The sequence below is a fragment of the Ursus arctos genome, unplaced genomic scaffold (genome assembly GCF_023065955.2).
Source record: "Ursus arctos isolate Adak ecotype North America unplaced genomic scaffold, UrsArc2.0 scaffold_6, whole genome shotgun sequence".
Taxonomy (NCBI): Eukaryota; Metazoa; Chordata; class Mammalia; order Carnivora; family Ursidae; genus Ursus; species Ursus arctos.
The window spans coordinates 86,008,777-86,023,679 of record NW_026623078.1 but is presented as its reverse complement, the minus strand read 5'-3'; the positions used below and the strand labels follow the sequence as shown (position 1 = coordinate 86,023,679).

General features: G+C 59.5%; 1 protein-coding gene across 7 annotated transcripts; it reads left to right on the top strand.

Annotated features, from left to right (window-relative positions):
* The first annotated feature begins 1,759 nt into the window (after positions 1-1,759).
* On the top strand, positions 1,760-14,430 carry PUF60 (poly(U) binding splicing factor 60). 7 transcript variants are annotated; one of them, XM_048212695.2, is made up of 12 exons: positions 1,760-1,864; positions 6,393-6,476; positions 8,784-8,879; positions 9,006-9,095; positions 10,071-10,121; positions 12,279-12,440; positions 12,523-12,615; positions 12,755-12,968; positions 13,048-13,238; positions 13,375-13,510; positions 13,683-13,918; positions 14,001-14,430. In XM_048212695.2, the coding sequence occupies exons 1-12, from the start codon at positions 1,841-1,843 to the stop codon at positions 14,298-14,300; spliced, it is 1,677 nt and encodes a 558-aa protein (XP_048068652.1). In that variant the 5' UTR covers positions 1,760-1,840; the 3' UTR covers positions 14,301-14,430. The 7 variants fall into 7 exon arrangements, with proteins under 7 accessions (XP_048068652.1, XP_048068654.1, XP_057163825.1 ...); XM_048212696.2 differs by having other exon boundaries at positions 1,782-1,864; positions 6,396-6,476; XM_048212699.2 differs by lacking the exon at positions 1,760-1,864 and adding an exon at positions 2,100-2,305.
* Positions 14,431-14,903: the final 473 nt, after the last annotated feature.

Below are 14,903 nucleotides of genomic sequence, written 5' to 3'. Positions count from 1 at the left end.
ATCAGGTTTTGTTTTATACATTCTGAAATATTTCAATTATATCTTTCACTCTCTATTGAATTGTTCTTTTTCCTCTCATATTTTTCATTTGTAAGCACTCTTTCTCATTTGCTAAATTTTCTTTCTTTATAGCCTCTTGTTCTTGATTTTGGTTCTCTTTTAAGTTTTTATTTTACTTCCAGTTAGTTAACATACAGTGTTTTATTAGTTTCAGTTGTGCAATATATTGATTGTTTTGACTTTGGATGCAACATCCTCTCTAATATCTCTGCAGATATGGTTTTAGCTTTTCTTATTTTATTGTCTCTGCTCTTTCTGAGTTCCTTTTCCTTTTCTGTTTTTGTTTTCTTCCTCCTCCTTAGGTGGCTGGTGATCCTGGGCTGCCCAGTTGCTTTTAAGAGTGGTATCTTACTGGTGGGGCTTATTGCCTGGTGAGCTTTGAGGCCAGGGATCTAGCCAGGCCATTCTCCTGAGCACATTCCAGCTGCCAGTCTTCTTTTGAGCCAGGAGATGCTACAGAAAGGAGCTCTGAGTTTCATGGGTGGCACATGCTGGGGGCTAGACTTGGGAGCCAGGGTGGAGGTGGGAAAAGGGCAAGAATCTCATTAACTTTTGGAACAGGACCCTACTCTGACAGCCCAGCCACTGCCAGTAGGGATAGAAGTGTGGGGTCTCCTTTTTCCAACTACATTTTCACACACAACCCCTGGGACACTAACCTCTGGTCAGCTAAAGCAGATCCCATTGGCCACCTTCCTCCAGTTGCACAATATTTCACTTCTGTGTTCATGGGGTTTTGGCTTTATAAAACTCTTTCCCTATCATTCTAGAGGGGAGGGATGTGAAGAAAATATCCTGCCATGTTTAACTAGAGGCGTATTTTATTTTAAACCCTCCCAGGGTTGAGAAGGGACCTGCCTACCTGGCCACTTTGTTGCCTCAGGCAGGCTGAGGTTGCTGGAGCTTGCAGACGTGGTTTCATTGAGTTAGGGTCCTCGGGCTGGGTGGGACATGGGGCAGACGTCCAGGGCAGCTCAGTGCCCTGATGGGTACCTGGAGCCTTTAAAAAATAGTTGGGAGAACTTAGGGGACTCTGGGTGCAAGCCCTTTCCACTGAATTGGTTCACAAGTCTGTCTCTTCAATTCCGGTTCTACCGACTGTGGATCATTGAATCTAGGACGCCGTCATCTTTAAGATGCACTACTGTTTTAGAGGTCACTAGGAAAGAGAGCGCTAATTCCATGAGAGCCCACCATCCATTGGTAGGCACACCCCAACTTCAGAGGGCACGACGTGAAGCAGCCTGGAATCTGACTCTGAAATATGGCGACTCTGTCACCTCTCCCAGCACGCGTTTGGGCAGACGGGAGTTCCTCAGCCCTGGAGGGGATGCGAACTTCCTTTGCCCTCCCTCTTGCGTGCGAGCGTGGAGGCAGGAGACACGCATCACCTAAGTTTTTTCTGTAAAGGAAGTAGGGAAATGGAGCAGCGGCCGGAGTGGTGCAGGAGGGTGAAGCCAGGGGCCGAGACAAACAGGCGAGACGGTCCTCCGCCGACGGAGGGAAAGCCCAGCAAGTAGAAAAGACGCGGACAGCGACAGCGAAAAGCGGGCGCGCCCGCCCCCGCCCCTTCCATCCTCTCAGCTCCCGAGCCTTAACTGTCCCTCCCCACACCGGAAGCTCATTCCTCTCTCCAACCACCCCTCCCGCCGAAGGCGAAAGGGCCTTTTATCGCGAGACTTCCGTCCTCCTTCGGGCCCTTCCGCCGGCGCCCAGATCGCGCGAGACCGCGGAGGGAGCAGGAGCGTGTGGCGCGCGCGGCGGCCGCGACGGACGCAAGATGGCGACGGCGACCATAGCTCTCGTAAGTGAGCCGTCCGTGACCGCGGGCCGCCGCTCAGCTGGCGGGAGTGGGTCGTCGGCCCAGCTAGAGCGCCAAGGCCCCTCGGAGACGCGGCGGTCGCTCCCGAGCCCCCGCGGCTCCTGGTCGCGCGAGGCGGGGGCGGAGCGGGCGCGAGGCGAGGGCCGGCCCGCGGCCCCAGCTTCCGGCTCGCGGGCTACAGCTTCCGGCGGTCGGCGTCGGGGGGCCGATCCCAGGCGCGGCCCCATCGGGGTGCGGCCGGCCTGGCCCCAGCGAGCGGCCTTGAATGGCGCCGCGGAGCTGCAGCCTCAGGGCGGAGCCAGGCGGCCGTCGTACCGTTCTGCCAACGGTGCTCCTGCGGCCCGGACTTGACGGCGGGGGTCCTGGGAGCGATGGCGTCTCTTCTCCCGGCCGAGTGAAGGGACCTCCAGGCGTGCACGGCCTGTAGGAAGGAATCTTGGCCCTCTGGGAAGGGTGGTGGCCTCGGCGGCATGCATCCACAGCTGTGACTCTGCTCCCACTGATGCTCTGCGGGGAAGGGGTTACCAGCTAACAGGGACTCCGTCCTATCTTAGAAAGGAGAGAACGTGCTGTCTGAGCACACGTTTCTGAGCAGTTACTTTGTCTCAGGCGGTCACAGTGTGTCGGGGCACAGCGGGGAACCAGAGGCCGTCCCTGCCCTCTTCAGGGGTCTGGTGGACACGGAGGCCGTGGACTGCCAGCCCGGGGCACGTGTGCTCAGGGTGTTGTGGGCACCCAGAGGAAGGAACCCCTCCCTCCCCTTTTCAGTGCTCACCTACTTGTTAGTGGCATTGAGTGAGTAGCATAGAGAACCCTTGTACACACCACGCTTCCATGATGAAGTCTCCCTTGACCCTTTTGCTTCCCTGCTCCGTTTAAATGAGTGTTTGTTCTCCTGGACCCTTCATGGCATCACTTCATCCTTTTATTTACCTGCCCCCCTGCCACCAGGCCATACCCAGAGTGACACGGTGAGGCCTGTCTGCGAAGGCAGCGTTTGTAGGTGCCTGGAGGCTGGACGGATAGGGAAGACATTTGGGGGTCAGGGAGTATACTTACGCTAGAGCTAGGCTTTGCCCAGGCCCTGAGCTGGGGGCTGACACCCAGTGACGGAGGCTGGACCCATATCCCTGGGGTAGGAACTGACTCCCAGGGGGAGAGAGGCCCCCGCTTGTGAGGGGGCCCAGTGTGTGATTCTCAGATATGGCTAACCTCTTTCTACCACATCTTCTTGTTGAAGCTACAGGAGCAAGTGACCTTCGTGAGAGGGAAGTTAGAAAAGAGATGCGGGTGGAGGACTTGGTGACTGTCCCAGATAGCGTTTGAAATTGGACAGTGAAGGAGAGGGAGGCTTGGAGACAGGGGCCCGGACTCCTGGGAAGGTGTGGAATGTGGAGGAGGAAGAGAAGCCAATGAAAGGGGATGATTGGTTTCCCCTGAGCATCCCAGGGCTGCAAGAACACCAAGCCCAGCCTTGGTGGTTGCCGGAGGCTATAACTGGCAGCACCCTGGATCTCTGGAGACTGAGTGATGAGCTGGCTCAGCTCTGCTGTGGCACAGTTCCAGACAGGTGCATCACAGTGGAGATGGACGGGGGCAGAAAGTCCAAACCCTGTAAGCTGAGGTTTTCACTAGGGCTGTTTGTTGCCCATTGAATTCTCTCAAGAGGTTAACATGTGCATGTCAGTGGGTGTATGAAAACTAAAGATCCAGGCTTGCATCAGATTCTGGGAGTGAGGTCCAGGCTGTGGCCTGGTATGTTCCTCTTGTAACCTGTTCAGTGGACAGACTCCTAGACAGCCCGTTTTCTTGTTGTCTTAGTTGGGCGTAGTGAGAGCTTGTTCTGTGTTGTGCTCCATGCATGCCAAACAACGCTGGTTGCTATCCTAAGATGTGGCTTCAGCCCTCCTGGGAGGATAGAGTGGCACTGAACTTGGCTGATAGTGATTTGGTAGGGAAGGACACAGGAAGATGCAAAAGTGTCTCTTGTCACTTATGCCTTCCACCTAGTCCTGCAGAAACAGGCCACAGCCCCTTTCTGTCACGGACATAGTCTTCTGGTGGCATTGTGTGTCTCTGACTTACCAGTCCATTTTTCCCGACCTTTGACAGCTGGGCTCATGCCTGCTTGGGGACATTACCCTTGGGTTCCATCTGGCAGGGGCACCAGACCCTCTCCCTTCCCTGTGGGCACCGTCGCTCCCTCTTCCTCCTGAAGACCCTGGCGTGCACGCTACCTCCTAGCCGCCCCCCCTCCCCCCAGCCGGCTGCCTAGGCCGTGTGCCTCAGTCCCTTTGTTTGCATCTTGTGCTTGATTTTCTTCTTAGTGCTCATGAACCACAGAAGTGCTCTTATGTAGGTGCCACTTGGCATGTGTCTCGTCTTGTGTTTGCTGCATCCAAAGTGCCCAGCACAGAGCCTAGCTGTCTGGTAGAGAGCAAGTCCCCACATGAAGAGGACTGAAGAGATGGAAAGCATTCTGCTTTGGGGATCTGACTCTGGGTGTTACACCGATGCTAATAATCGCTAAGACTGACGGCAAGCATGCCGTGTGCATGGATGGTCTGAAGTACTTTACATGGAGTGACTCACTGAAGCTTCATGCCAGCCCCGGGACACAGGCCTGAAGAGCCAGAAACCTGGAAATATTAATTACTTAACTTTTCTGGTTTTCTAATGGAAATAATCCTCTTTGTCTTGGGCTCTTGAGCATTGGCAGTGCTGGAGTTCGGGTCCCAGACTCACAGGGCTGCTGCGTTGCCTCCCAGAGGGGACTTCTCACCCCTTGAGGCACTGCTGCCTGGTGCTAGGGGGCTTTGTGACCACAAAGCCTCCTGTTTTCATTGCCAGATGGTGACAGCATGTGACCAACTGTGATAACAAATGACAGTTTTCTCCAAGCTTTTTGAGTATCTGCTTAGAACAGAAGCCGAGGCTCTGCGGGAACGAGGAACTTGGTTTCTTTGGAGGCGACGGGATGTCCTGTGTAGCATCCTCTCCAGGACTGATTTTTCCTGAGAAGTCTCTTCTGAGTCGTGCTCTGCTCTCAGCAATGTCCTGCTTCCTGTGTTGGCTATTACAGTAATTTGGGAGAGCACGAAGTTGTTTATAATTGTGCCCTCGAGTTGGCTCTGTTCATGGGTCAAGGGACTGGATTGCTTCCCCAGACCCGAAGTGATCTCTTGCTGTGAGCCTTGAGAGGGCAGCCTCTGCTCCAGATGTGCTCCTGGGGGTGCCAGGGGACTTGGGGCAAGCTAGACACTGACCCTGTCCCCACCTGCCATACACCCACTAGGGGGGCCTTTGTCAGAAGGGCCCCACATCCTTTGGCCCTCTCTCCCCTAAGTAGCAGTGGTGCTGAGTTCAGAGCACCATCACCCAAGGCTTTGCTTGGGCGTTAGCCACAGCTTTTGTGCCCACTGGCCATGTCTCTAGCACAGACAGGCTTGTGTTGCTGTCTCCTTTGGGGCCAGAGAGCCTGAGACACGCTCTGACCAAGCCAGCCCCAGCCTCTGGCTTTGTGCACAGGGCTCCAGGGGTGGCTGTGGCTGTCCTCTGTGTTCCTAGATATCTGTGGGTCTTGAGATGGGAGTGGGGTAAGTGTATTCTGCTCTGAGTTCCCGCCGTGTAGCCTCTGGGAAGGTGGAGTAGGTCTCAGGGCCCTTCTACCAAGTCCCCCATCCCCATGACGTTGCCCACTTCCTGCCCTTGGCCTGTCTTTGCTCCTGCCATCCTGCTAAGCTGAGTTGGGAGCTGTTCCTTCCGTTAGACTGGCTCTGCATGGCAGTGGCTCCATGGCCCCTCTGGGTGTGGGGTATGGCCAGGCTCTCAGCTGCCAGCCCTGGACGGTTTGACTGCTGGGTGAAGAGAGGCTTGTGCATACAAACCACCTGCCTGGCCCTGTCGTTCAAAGGGCAGCCCTCCTCAGAGGTGTCTTCAGGAGGGGCTTGGGGTATGGGCTTGACCAGAGCCTGTGGAAGGCATTAGGACTGATGCTGAGCCGTGTGTAGAGGTGCTAGAGAGGTGCCCCTGTCTGCCTCGAAGGGCATGAGGGGAGATGGCCAGCGGTGCCCCTTGTCATCCCGTCTGGCCTGGCCCAGCCTGCTGGCAGGAAAGGAGCTGATCTTTTAGGACCTCAGCTCCGTGGCCAGGGGGCAGGTTTAGGCCGTGGGGAGGATGCCTTTCTTTGGCATGGGACAGGAGCTCCTTTATTCTCTGTCCTATCCTTTCCTGATGACTCCCCGCCAATGCCGGGCTACCCTAGGTTCTGCCAGGCCAGCCCCTTGTACCAGGGCCCTGGTTAGCTGCAGGTGTCCTGGAAGAATGGGTGGAATGGAGTGGGATACTTTGGGATGTTCAGGGGCCAAGCCAGAGCTGGTCTCTTCCTGTGCCCCTGCTGGCCTCTCTTTCTCGTCCATGGGCATTTAGCCCTTAGCTAGGGAAGGGGAGAGAGGGCTGGGGCGGGTGGGTCTCACGACTGTCCATTACAACATCTCCTTCCTGCCTGCAGCAGGTCAATGGCCAGCAAGGAGGGGGGTCCGAGCCGGCGGCGGCGGCAGTGGTGGCAGCGGGAGACAAATGGAAACCTCCACAGGTACTGACCTTAAGCATCCTTGCCCTCAGGCCCGCCTGCCCGCCCGCCCGCCCGTCTGCCTGCCCGCCCGCCCGCCCGCCTGCCTGCCTGTGCGTCCCTGGGCCGAGAGAGATGGGGATGGGGTGGGAGGAGCCCTAGGGACTCTTCTCTGCCTTCTGGGTAGAGGTGCCTGTCTTGCTCCCTTACCACCCAGCCTCAGGCCTGGCTCCAGCCTCTCCCCGTAGCGTCCACCCTGCTTCTGTGGTGGCTCGCAGCCTCGTGTGTCTTCAGACTTTGGGTGGAGAGTGACAATGGTCAGGTGGGGGCTGAACCTGAGCCAGTGTAAGTTGTTAGCCATCAGTGTCCTACAGGAGGGCAGCCATGCTGTTCCAGAATGTGATGGGTGTTAAGAGCCAGAAACAAGGATTTTCATTTCAAATCTCAAATTTAAATAAAACAACAAAGCAGAATAACGTGCAAGTTAGAGCACGGGGTCTGTGTGGGACTCGGGCCAGGTTTCAGAGTGGGCGTGGGCAGATCGTGTCCTGCTCTGGTGGTTTCGCCCTTGGGAGCTTGTCCTGTTGGAGGTGGAGCCAGGCCTTGTCGCTGGGTAATAAGGTTCTTTGTGCTTCTCCATGGCAGCGCCTGCCTCCGGTGGGTTCCAGTGGGGGCTCAACAAGGTGGCCTGGCGGCCTTTTGGAGCTGGGCCCTCCTGTGGGCCCCCCAGCACACTCAGGGGAGGGCTGGCCGTGGTGTGCAGCCTGGATCCTGGGAAGTTATGGGGGCTGAAGCAGATGGGCAAAGGGGCCAGGGCATCCCTCTAGCCAGCCCTCCCCTGCCCTGGTTGATGGGAGAAGGGCCTTTTGTTTATCAAGACAAAGAAGAGATTGAAAAGTTTCTAAGGGGCTGGAAGGGGGTTGGCATTGATTACCATGGTGACAGCCTGCTCTGGAGTCACAGCCCCTGGCTCTCAGGGCTTCTGTCCCACGAAGGAGAACTGGGCTTGGGGCCAGCTGGGAGGGCGGAGAGGACAAGCTCCAGGGCCAGACTGGGTCGCCAGAGTAGGGGCCTCCAGGCCCCTCCTGCCCTTTGACCCTGTGCTGGAAATCTAATACTTGGGCTGGTCAGGATGATGGTTCTTGGGGTTTGGGTCAGCTGGCCACTTCCTGCCTCCTTCGAAACTCTGTCCTTGCTCGTCACGTCTGCATTGGGGATCTGCCTCCTCCGCTGTCCCTCCTGAGGCTGTGTGCTGGGAGCTGCAGAATATCCCCTCTGGAGGGGGCTGGCGGTGGTCTGTCCTTGCAGTTGCTGGGTAGCCCCAGGCCCCCTGAACTGGTGGGCAAGCAGGTGTGATTTGACCCCTGATACACACTCTTTGGTCCGGTGGCTGTGCTTTTCTTTTTGCTCGCACGGCTATATTCTTCCCCTGCAAACAGCTTAGAAATGAATTTTGACAGAAGGAATGTCAGCTTAATCCTAGTTGCACTGGATCTGTCTGCAGCGGGCTGTGCCTGCTCTCCCCCATCCCCCAGAATATATCCTGGTCCCCATGCTCGCCTGGCTAGGGTGTGGGCAGGTCCACATTTCCTCTGTGGCTGGTCTGCTCCTGGCTTCTCTTCCCAGTGGGCTAAGTACAGCCCAGGGAGGAGTTTGGTGGAGGTGGGGTGGAGCCCTCCTCCGGGCTGTTGTGGCCTGGAGAGCAGCTCCAGGTTCTCAGCAGTGTGCAGGGATGGGGGATGGGGCGCTGCATGGAGGTGTGCTGGGAGGGAGGCCCTTTCCCTTACTTGCTCCTTGAGTGGTCCCTGGAACTCCGCCCAAGCAGGGAAGCCAAGTCTGTGACCCTGGCTGGGGCTGCGGGAAGGCGTGGGGGCAGTGGTGGATGCCAGGTAGTCCAGGAATGAGGAGTTCCTGCACATCCAGAGAACCATGGCCCCTTTTCCTTATAAAGGATGGCCAGGGCTAGTTCCCTGGCATGGCATGGGACTGAGGTTCTGGGGTCAGGTTTGCTACAGGGGTGGGCCCCTTCTACTACTTGCTGCCTGTCTTCATAGCTCCTGAGGCGACCGTTGTGGCCAGGGCCCTGCAGCTGCTCTGGGTGGTCCCAAGGCCCCCAACGTACCTGCCTTCCTCAGTGGCATGGGTCTTGGGAGAGACAGACCTAGGGACAGGCACAGGGATGGCAGAAGGGCAGACCTGCCTGTCCCTGGGAATGGGCTGGACTGGAGGCCTTGTGCAGTTGTAGGGGAGACCGGTGGGGTGGGGTTCCTGGGGCCCTATGAGGGAGATCTTGAGCTGGTTCTTAATGACTGCTCTGCTCCCCACCACCAGGGGACAGACTCCATCAAGATGGAGAATGGGCAGAGCACAGCCGCGAAGCTGGGACTGCCTCCTCTGACGCCCGAGCAGCAAGAGGCCCTCCAGAAGGTGAGAGTGTACCTCCTGGGGAATTGTGGGCATGGCTGGGGGGTGGGGGGAGGGCAGTCAGCGGAGGAAGGCGCATCTCCCCACAGGCCGGGCCCCCCCAGTGCTCCTCACCACCTTCTCCCGCAGGCCAAGAAGTACGCCATGGAGCAGAGCATCAAGAGTGTGCTGGTGAAGCAGACCATCGCGCACCAGCAGCAGCAGCTCACCAACCTGCAGGTGAGCGGCCAGGGCCCCACCCTTGGGCCTCGGTGCCGGCTCTGCTGGAGGCCGCCCCACCCGCCTGGGCCGGGGAGCCTCCGCCGCCCCTCCCCTGCCACCTCCACCTCCTCTTCCTTCTCTTCCTCCTCCTGTGCCTGTGGCCGTCCCCACAAGGTGTTGTGGTTCTGTTTCTCAAGGACTCGTTCTTGGGACGCCCAGGTTCCTCCGTGAGGCATGAGTGGCCCAGCCTTATCCATCTGCTGAGTGCCCGTGGTCCCCTCCCCACCCTTTCGCTGTAGCTGTGCCCTGCACCCTGAGTTGGCTTCTCCTCTTGGACTTGAGATTGTCGCCTCAGGTTGCCTCTGCACCCAGCTGGTGGTGCAGCATGTAGGGGCGTTCCTCCCCATCCCCCTCGGATAAGAGCGGTCAGGCCCCGACCCCTGCAGTGAGTCCAGACCACCTGAGCTGGGGTCAAGGACAGGGAGGACAGGCTGGGGGCGCCTCCAACAGCGTCCTGCTCTAGCCCTGTGGCCAGAAGCAGCAGTGGCTCTGGGGGAGAGGCCAGGGCTAGGCTGACAGGTGCCTGGGCCTCGAGCCCCCTGCCCCCTGCCCCCTGCCCAGTCCTCAGGAGATGCCCTGGCTCTTCACTGTGCTCCACCTGCACCCTCCTTCTCCTCCTCCTCCTCCTCCTCCTCCTCCTCCTCCTATTCCTACTCCTCCACCTCCTTCTCCTCCTCCTCCCCCCCTTCCCTCCCTCCTCCCCCTCCCTTCCTTCTGCCCTGCCGGCCAGGCTGTGGGGCGGGGCACCTGGGGCTCTGAGGCCCCCCTGGGCAGGTGCCAGCGGCTGGCCAGTTGGCTGGCAGTTTGGGAAGGCAGGCGGACCTCCCTGGCAGGGCGGGGACTCCGGGCCTTGCCGCTGTCTGCGTGAGGTGTGACAAGAGCGGGAGACTGCTCGGCTCCAACAGACTGAACTCTGTCTTTACTGTCTTTCAGATGGCAGCAGTGACAATGGGCTTTGGAGATCCTCTCTCACCTTTGCAATCGGTCAATAGAAATGCTCACTTCTTCCGGGGCTCATGTCCTTAGTCAGGGCTAGAGGGGGGCAGTGCAGCCCGCGTGCTGGGGACCTTGCTTCCCTAGCCGGCCCTGCCCGCCAGCTCGGGACGAGCGCAGCAGAGCGCCAGGCGTGGCGGGGCCAGTGGTGTGGGCGGGCACCCACCCGGGACCGCCCCTGGGGAGGCCTCCATCTGCTCTGAGGTCCCGCCTTAAAACTAACCGGCCAGGTAACTGCGGAGGGCAGCAGGCCAGGAGGGTAGCTGCCCACGCCAGGCCCACCTGCACCCATGTCGCCTGCACACACAGGGCGCAGCACCTGGGCCTCCAGCTCTGCCAGTCTCCAGGCTGCCCGGGCTCCTGGGTTGGGGTCAGGCCCCTGAGGAGAGAAAAGTCCTAATTCATGGCCCCATCAGACCCCGGAGGGAGGATGGATGGATGGGGGTGGGGGGCTGGGGGGTCCCAAGCAAGCAGGAGAGGGAACGGCAAGGACTTGGTCCTCTGGGCCTGGCTGTCAGCAAGGTGTAGGGGCCATGCAGCCAGGGAACAGGCAGGGGCAATAGCTGAGGCCTTGGCTGCCGTGGGCGGAAGAATTGGGAAAGGAAATGCTCCCCCATCCCCCAGAGGCAAGCTGAGGAGGAGGCCAGGCCCCGCTCCAGAAAGTCTGTGGGGGAAACATGGCTCTTTCCCGGGGGTCATCCCTGAGTGTGCTACTCTCACAGGGGAGATGTGGCCCTGTCTTTAAGGCCCAGACAGACCCAGTGTCCTCTTTGGGAAGCATCTGTCTGTGGGGAGATGTCAGGGAAAGGGCGTTTGGCCCACCTGTTGGGAAGCCCACACTGAAGAGGAGACATGCTTCTGTCTTGGGGAATTTTGACCCGAGGGGCAGATGGTTTCATGTCGGGGTGCCTGGTGCAAGAGGGGACATAGTTCCACCTTTGGTGGTCCTTGGCCTCAGCAGGGGCCTGAGGCCTACTTGTCGGGAGCCCAGTTTGAGGAGGGCAGTCCCATTTGGGGGGAATTCCTAGTTTCGGGGATATGTGGACCTTATTTTTAGGCTCCTTTCTGAGGGAAGGGGAGGCCTGGTCTATATACTAGGCCAGCTGGTGTCTAAAGGGGGAAACTGGTCTCCGGTTATGGGGGCCTTTTGAGGGTGAGGGGAGCCCCTGTTTATGGAGAAGCTATAGCCAGGGCCCCGTCTTCTTTGCCTGTCCTGGGCCTGTGGTGTGTTCCCTGGGGCTCAGCCCCTCCCGGTGGCCCACTGCATGTGGCCGTGGGACCCCCTGCCTAGCACATCGCGTAGAGGTGGCAGGGGTGGGAAGCCCATCCCTGAGGGCGTGGAGAGGTCCCTTGGCCCAAGCTCGCCCCAGTGCAGAGGCAGTGTCTGCCCAGGCAGAGCTCTGGGCCTGCTGGGCCTGGTACCTCCCTGCTCCAAGGAGCCCCGGGGCTTCTCTTTTGGGCAGCTCTGCCACCTTCTGTTGTTCCTGGGGGCTGGGCCTTGGGGCTGCAGATGTGAGCTCCAGCCAGCCATTTTTTGTCAGGTGTTCAACACACTGCGGGGCTTGCAAAATGCTAAGCCCCCACCTGAATTGGCCCTGCATGAGCAGCTGCTCTTTGTTCTCTCTCCAGGGAGTCCCCATCTGGGCTCCTGACCTCCTCCCCTGGGCTCTCTTCTGGGCAGCAGCTGCCCTGTCTTCTGCCCCCTCTCTTGCCTCCACACTAGTGGGTCCCTCCAGCTTGGATGGCTTCCCCTTCCCTATTCTGTTGGAGTACTTGACCAGGACCCTGGGAGGATCTTCCAGCCCAGCTCAGGGTACCTGGCCCCCAGACTGGAAGGTGGGCAGGGTGGGAGGGCATGCAGCCCTGCCTCCCAGCCACCTGTCAGCTTTGCTGCCAGTCTGCCCAGGACCTGGATGGGCCGGGGTGCGTCCGTGTCCTGCCTTTGGGCCTGGCCTTCCTTCCTAGGGGTAGGGTCCTGTTGACCCCTGCTACCCTGACTGCAGGAGCTGAGCCTGCACCGTGCTGCCGTGTGGGGAGCTCTCCCCACAGCGGAGCTGGGTAGGTGGGCCAGGAGGGGAGTGGGCTGCCCAGCTTCTTGCCACCCCCTCACAAGCCAGTGGCTCTCTCTCCCCTTATGTCCTGCTCCAGATGGCAGCTCAGCGGCAGCGGGCACTGGCCATCATGTGCCGGGTCTACGTGGGTTCCATCTATTATGAGCTTGGGGAGGACACCATTCGCCAGGCTTTTGCTCCTTTTGGACCCATCAAGAGCATTGACATGTCCTGGGACTCCGTCACCATGAAGCACAAGGTGGGCTTTAGTCTGCCCCTCCCCACCCCCCACCCTCCCCACCTTGGGGTCTGTTGGTCTCATGACACATTCCTATACCCAGGGCTTTGCCTTTGTGGAGTATGAGGTCCCAGAGGCCGCGCAGCTTGCCTTGGAGCAGATGAACTCGGTGATGCTCGGAGGCAGGAACATCAAGGTGAGGGCCAGGGAGGTGGGCCTTGGGGTTGGCACGTGAGCATGCTATTTTCAGCCAGGCAGTGCAGAGCAGCCTCTCCAGAAGCCTGAATCTGCAGTGGCCAGGCCTGTGCTGACGGGTCTCTGTGCCTCTCCCCCAGGTGGGCAGACCCAGCAACATAGGGCAGGCCCAGCCCATCATAGACCAGCTGGCTGAGGAGGCACGAGCTTTCAACCGCATCTATGTGGCTTCTGTGCACCAGGACCTTTCAGATGATGACATCAAGAGTGTATTTGAGGCCTTTGGCAAGATCAAATCTTGCACGCTCGCCCGCGACCCTACAACTGGCAAGCACAAGGGTTATGGTTTCATTGGTGAGTTTGGAGAGATTACGGTGAGGGCGGGGCCCACCGGGCCCTGTGGCTAACCCTCACTGCTGCCCCTGCCCTGCAGAGTATGAGAAGGCCCAGTCGTCCCAGGATGCCGTGTCTTCCATGAACCTCTTTGATCTGGGTGGCCAGTACTTGCGAGTGGGCAAGGCTGTCACTCCCCCCATGCCCCTGCTTACTCCTGCCACACCTGGAGGCCTCCCGCCTGCTGCTGCTGTGGCTGCAGCTGCAGCCACAGCCAAGATCACAGCTCAGGTGAGGGCTGGTCCAGTCACTTAGTTCATTTGTGGGTGACAGCTCCTCCCTCATCCTTTGGGGGTTGGCTCTTTGTGTGGTCTTGAGCGGAGGCAGCCTGATCGGAGACTGAGTGTGGTGGCCTTCTGGGTTGCAGGAAGCAGTGGCTGGAGCAGCGGTGCTGGGTACCCTGGCCACGCCTGGACTGGTATCCCCTGCACTGACTCTGGCCCAGCCTCTGGGGGCTTTGCCCCAGGCTGTCATGGCTGCCCAGGCCCCAGGAGTCATCACAGGTGAGCCTGGGTGGGTCAAAGCTTCCCTCCTTCCCCCGCCAGTCCTCCTGGCATAGCCCTCTGCACCCCGGGTAGGACATTGCTCAGCTATCGCTGCGTGGTGCTGGGGCGCCTTCCCAGGAAGGGCAGAGATGGGGAAGCGTGACTGCTGGACCTGGTGGGTTTGCTGCAGGTGTGACTCCAGCCCGGCCTCCCATTCCGGTCACCATCCCCTCTGTGGGAGTGGTAAACCCCATCCTGGCCAGCCCTCCAACGCTGGGTCTCTTGGAGCCCAAGAAGGAGAAGGAAGAGGAGGAGCTGTTTCCCGAGTCCGAGCGGCCAGAGATGCTGAGTGAGCAGGAGCACATGAGCATCTCAGGCAGCAGCGCCCGCCACATGGTGATGCAGAAGCTGCTCCGCAAGCAGGAGGTGGGCGGCGGGGGCCAGTGGGGGTGGGCGGTAGGAGTGGTCCAGCCAGCCATAGCTCTCAGCTGTCCCCTCCCCCACACAGTCCACAGTGATGGTTCTGCGCAACATGGTGGACCCCAAGGACATCGACGATGACCTGGAGGGGGAGGTGACAGAGGAGTGTGGCAAGTTTGGTGCTGTCAATCGCGTCATCATCTACCAGGAGAAGCAGGGCGAGGAGGAGGATGCGGAGATCATCGTCAAGATTTTTGTGGAGTTTTCCATAGCCTCCGAGACTCACAAGGCTATCCAGGCCCTCAATGGGCGCTGGTTTGCTGGCCGCAAGGTGGTGGCTGAAGTGTATGACCAGGAGCGTTTTGATAACAGTGACCTTTCTGCGTGACCTTGGCCCTGTTGCCTGGACTTGCACTTGCTCCTTGTTTCCTCCGGGTTTTCTGGAGTGATTGATGTGTTGGTGTCTCAGGCCCAGCCGCCCGCGTGGGGATAAAGGTGCAGATGCCGTTGGCCCTCAACATCCCTGTGTGGCAGTGGTCCTGTGCTTCTGGGCTCCCGGGGACCGGCCTGGGGGAAGGGACAGGCGGGGGGGGGGGGGGGGGGGGCCTTGGAGGCCTGCAAGCGCCTCCCTTCCCCGGAGGAAGGGATGGAGGGCTGGCCGCAGAATGCGCAGGGGCTCCCCTGCCGCCCCGGCTGGACCCCCACCCCTCCCCGGTATGACCTGTTCCTGCCGAGTGAAGCCCTTAGATGGAGCGGGTTGGGGGGCCGGGGAGGAGTAGCCGGCCGCTGTGGGGTCGCGGGGCCGACCCTAGGGAGGATGCGGAGGTGGGGTATTGGTGCGGCGTCCCGGGAAGCTTCTGGGCAGCCAGGGAAGCCTGGTACCTACGCGGACTTCATGTCCCATCGTCCCTTGCGCCCGCGGACGGAAGCAAAGCTTCCCAGCAGGCTGTGCGCGAGACTGCTACGGGATCTCCGGGGCGCCGGCACCGCG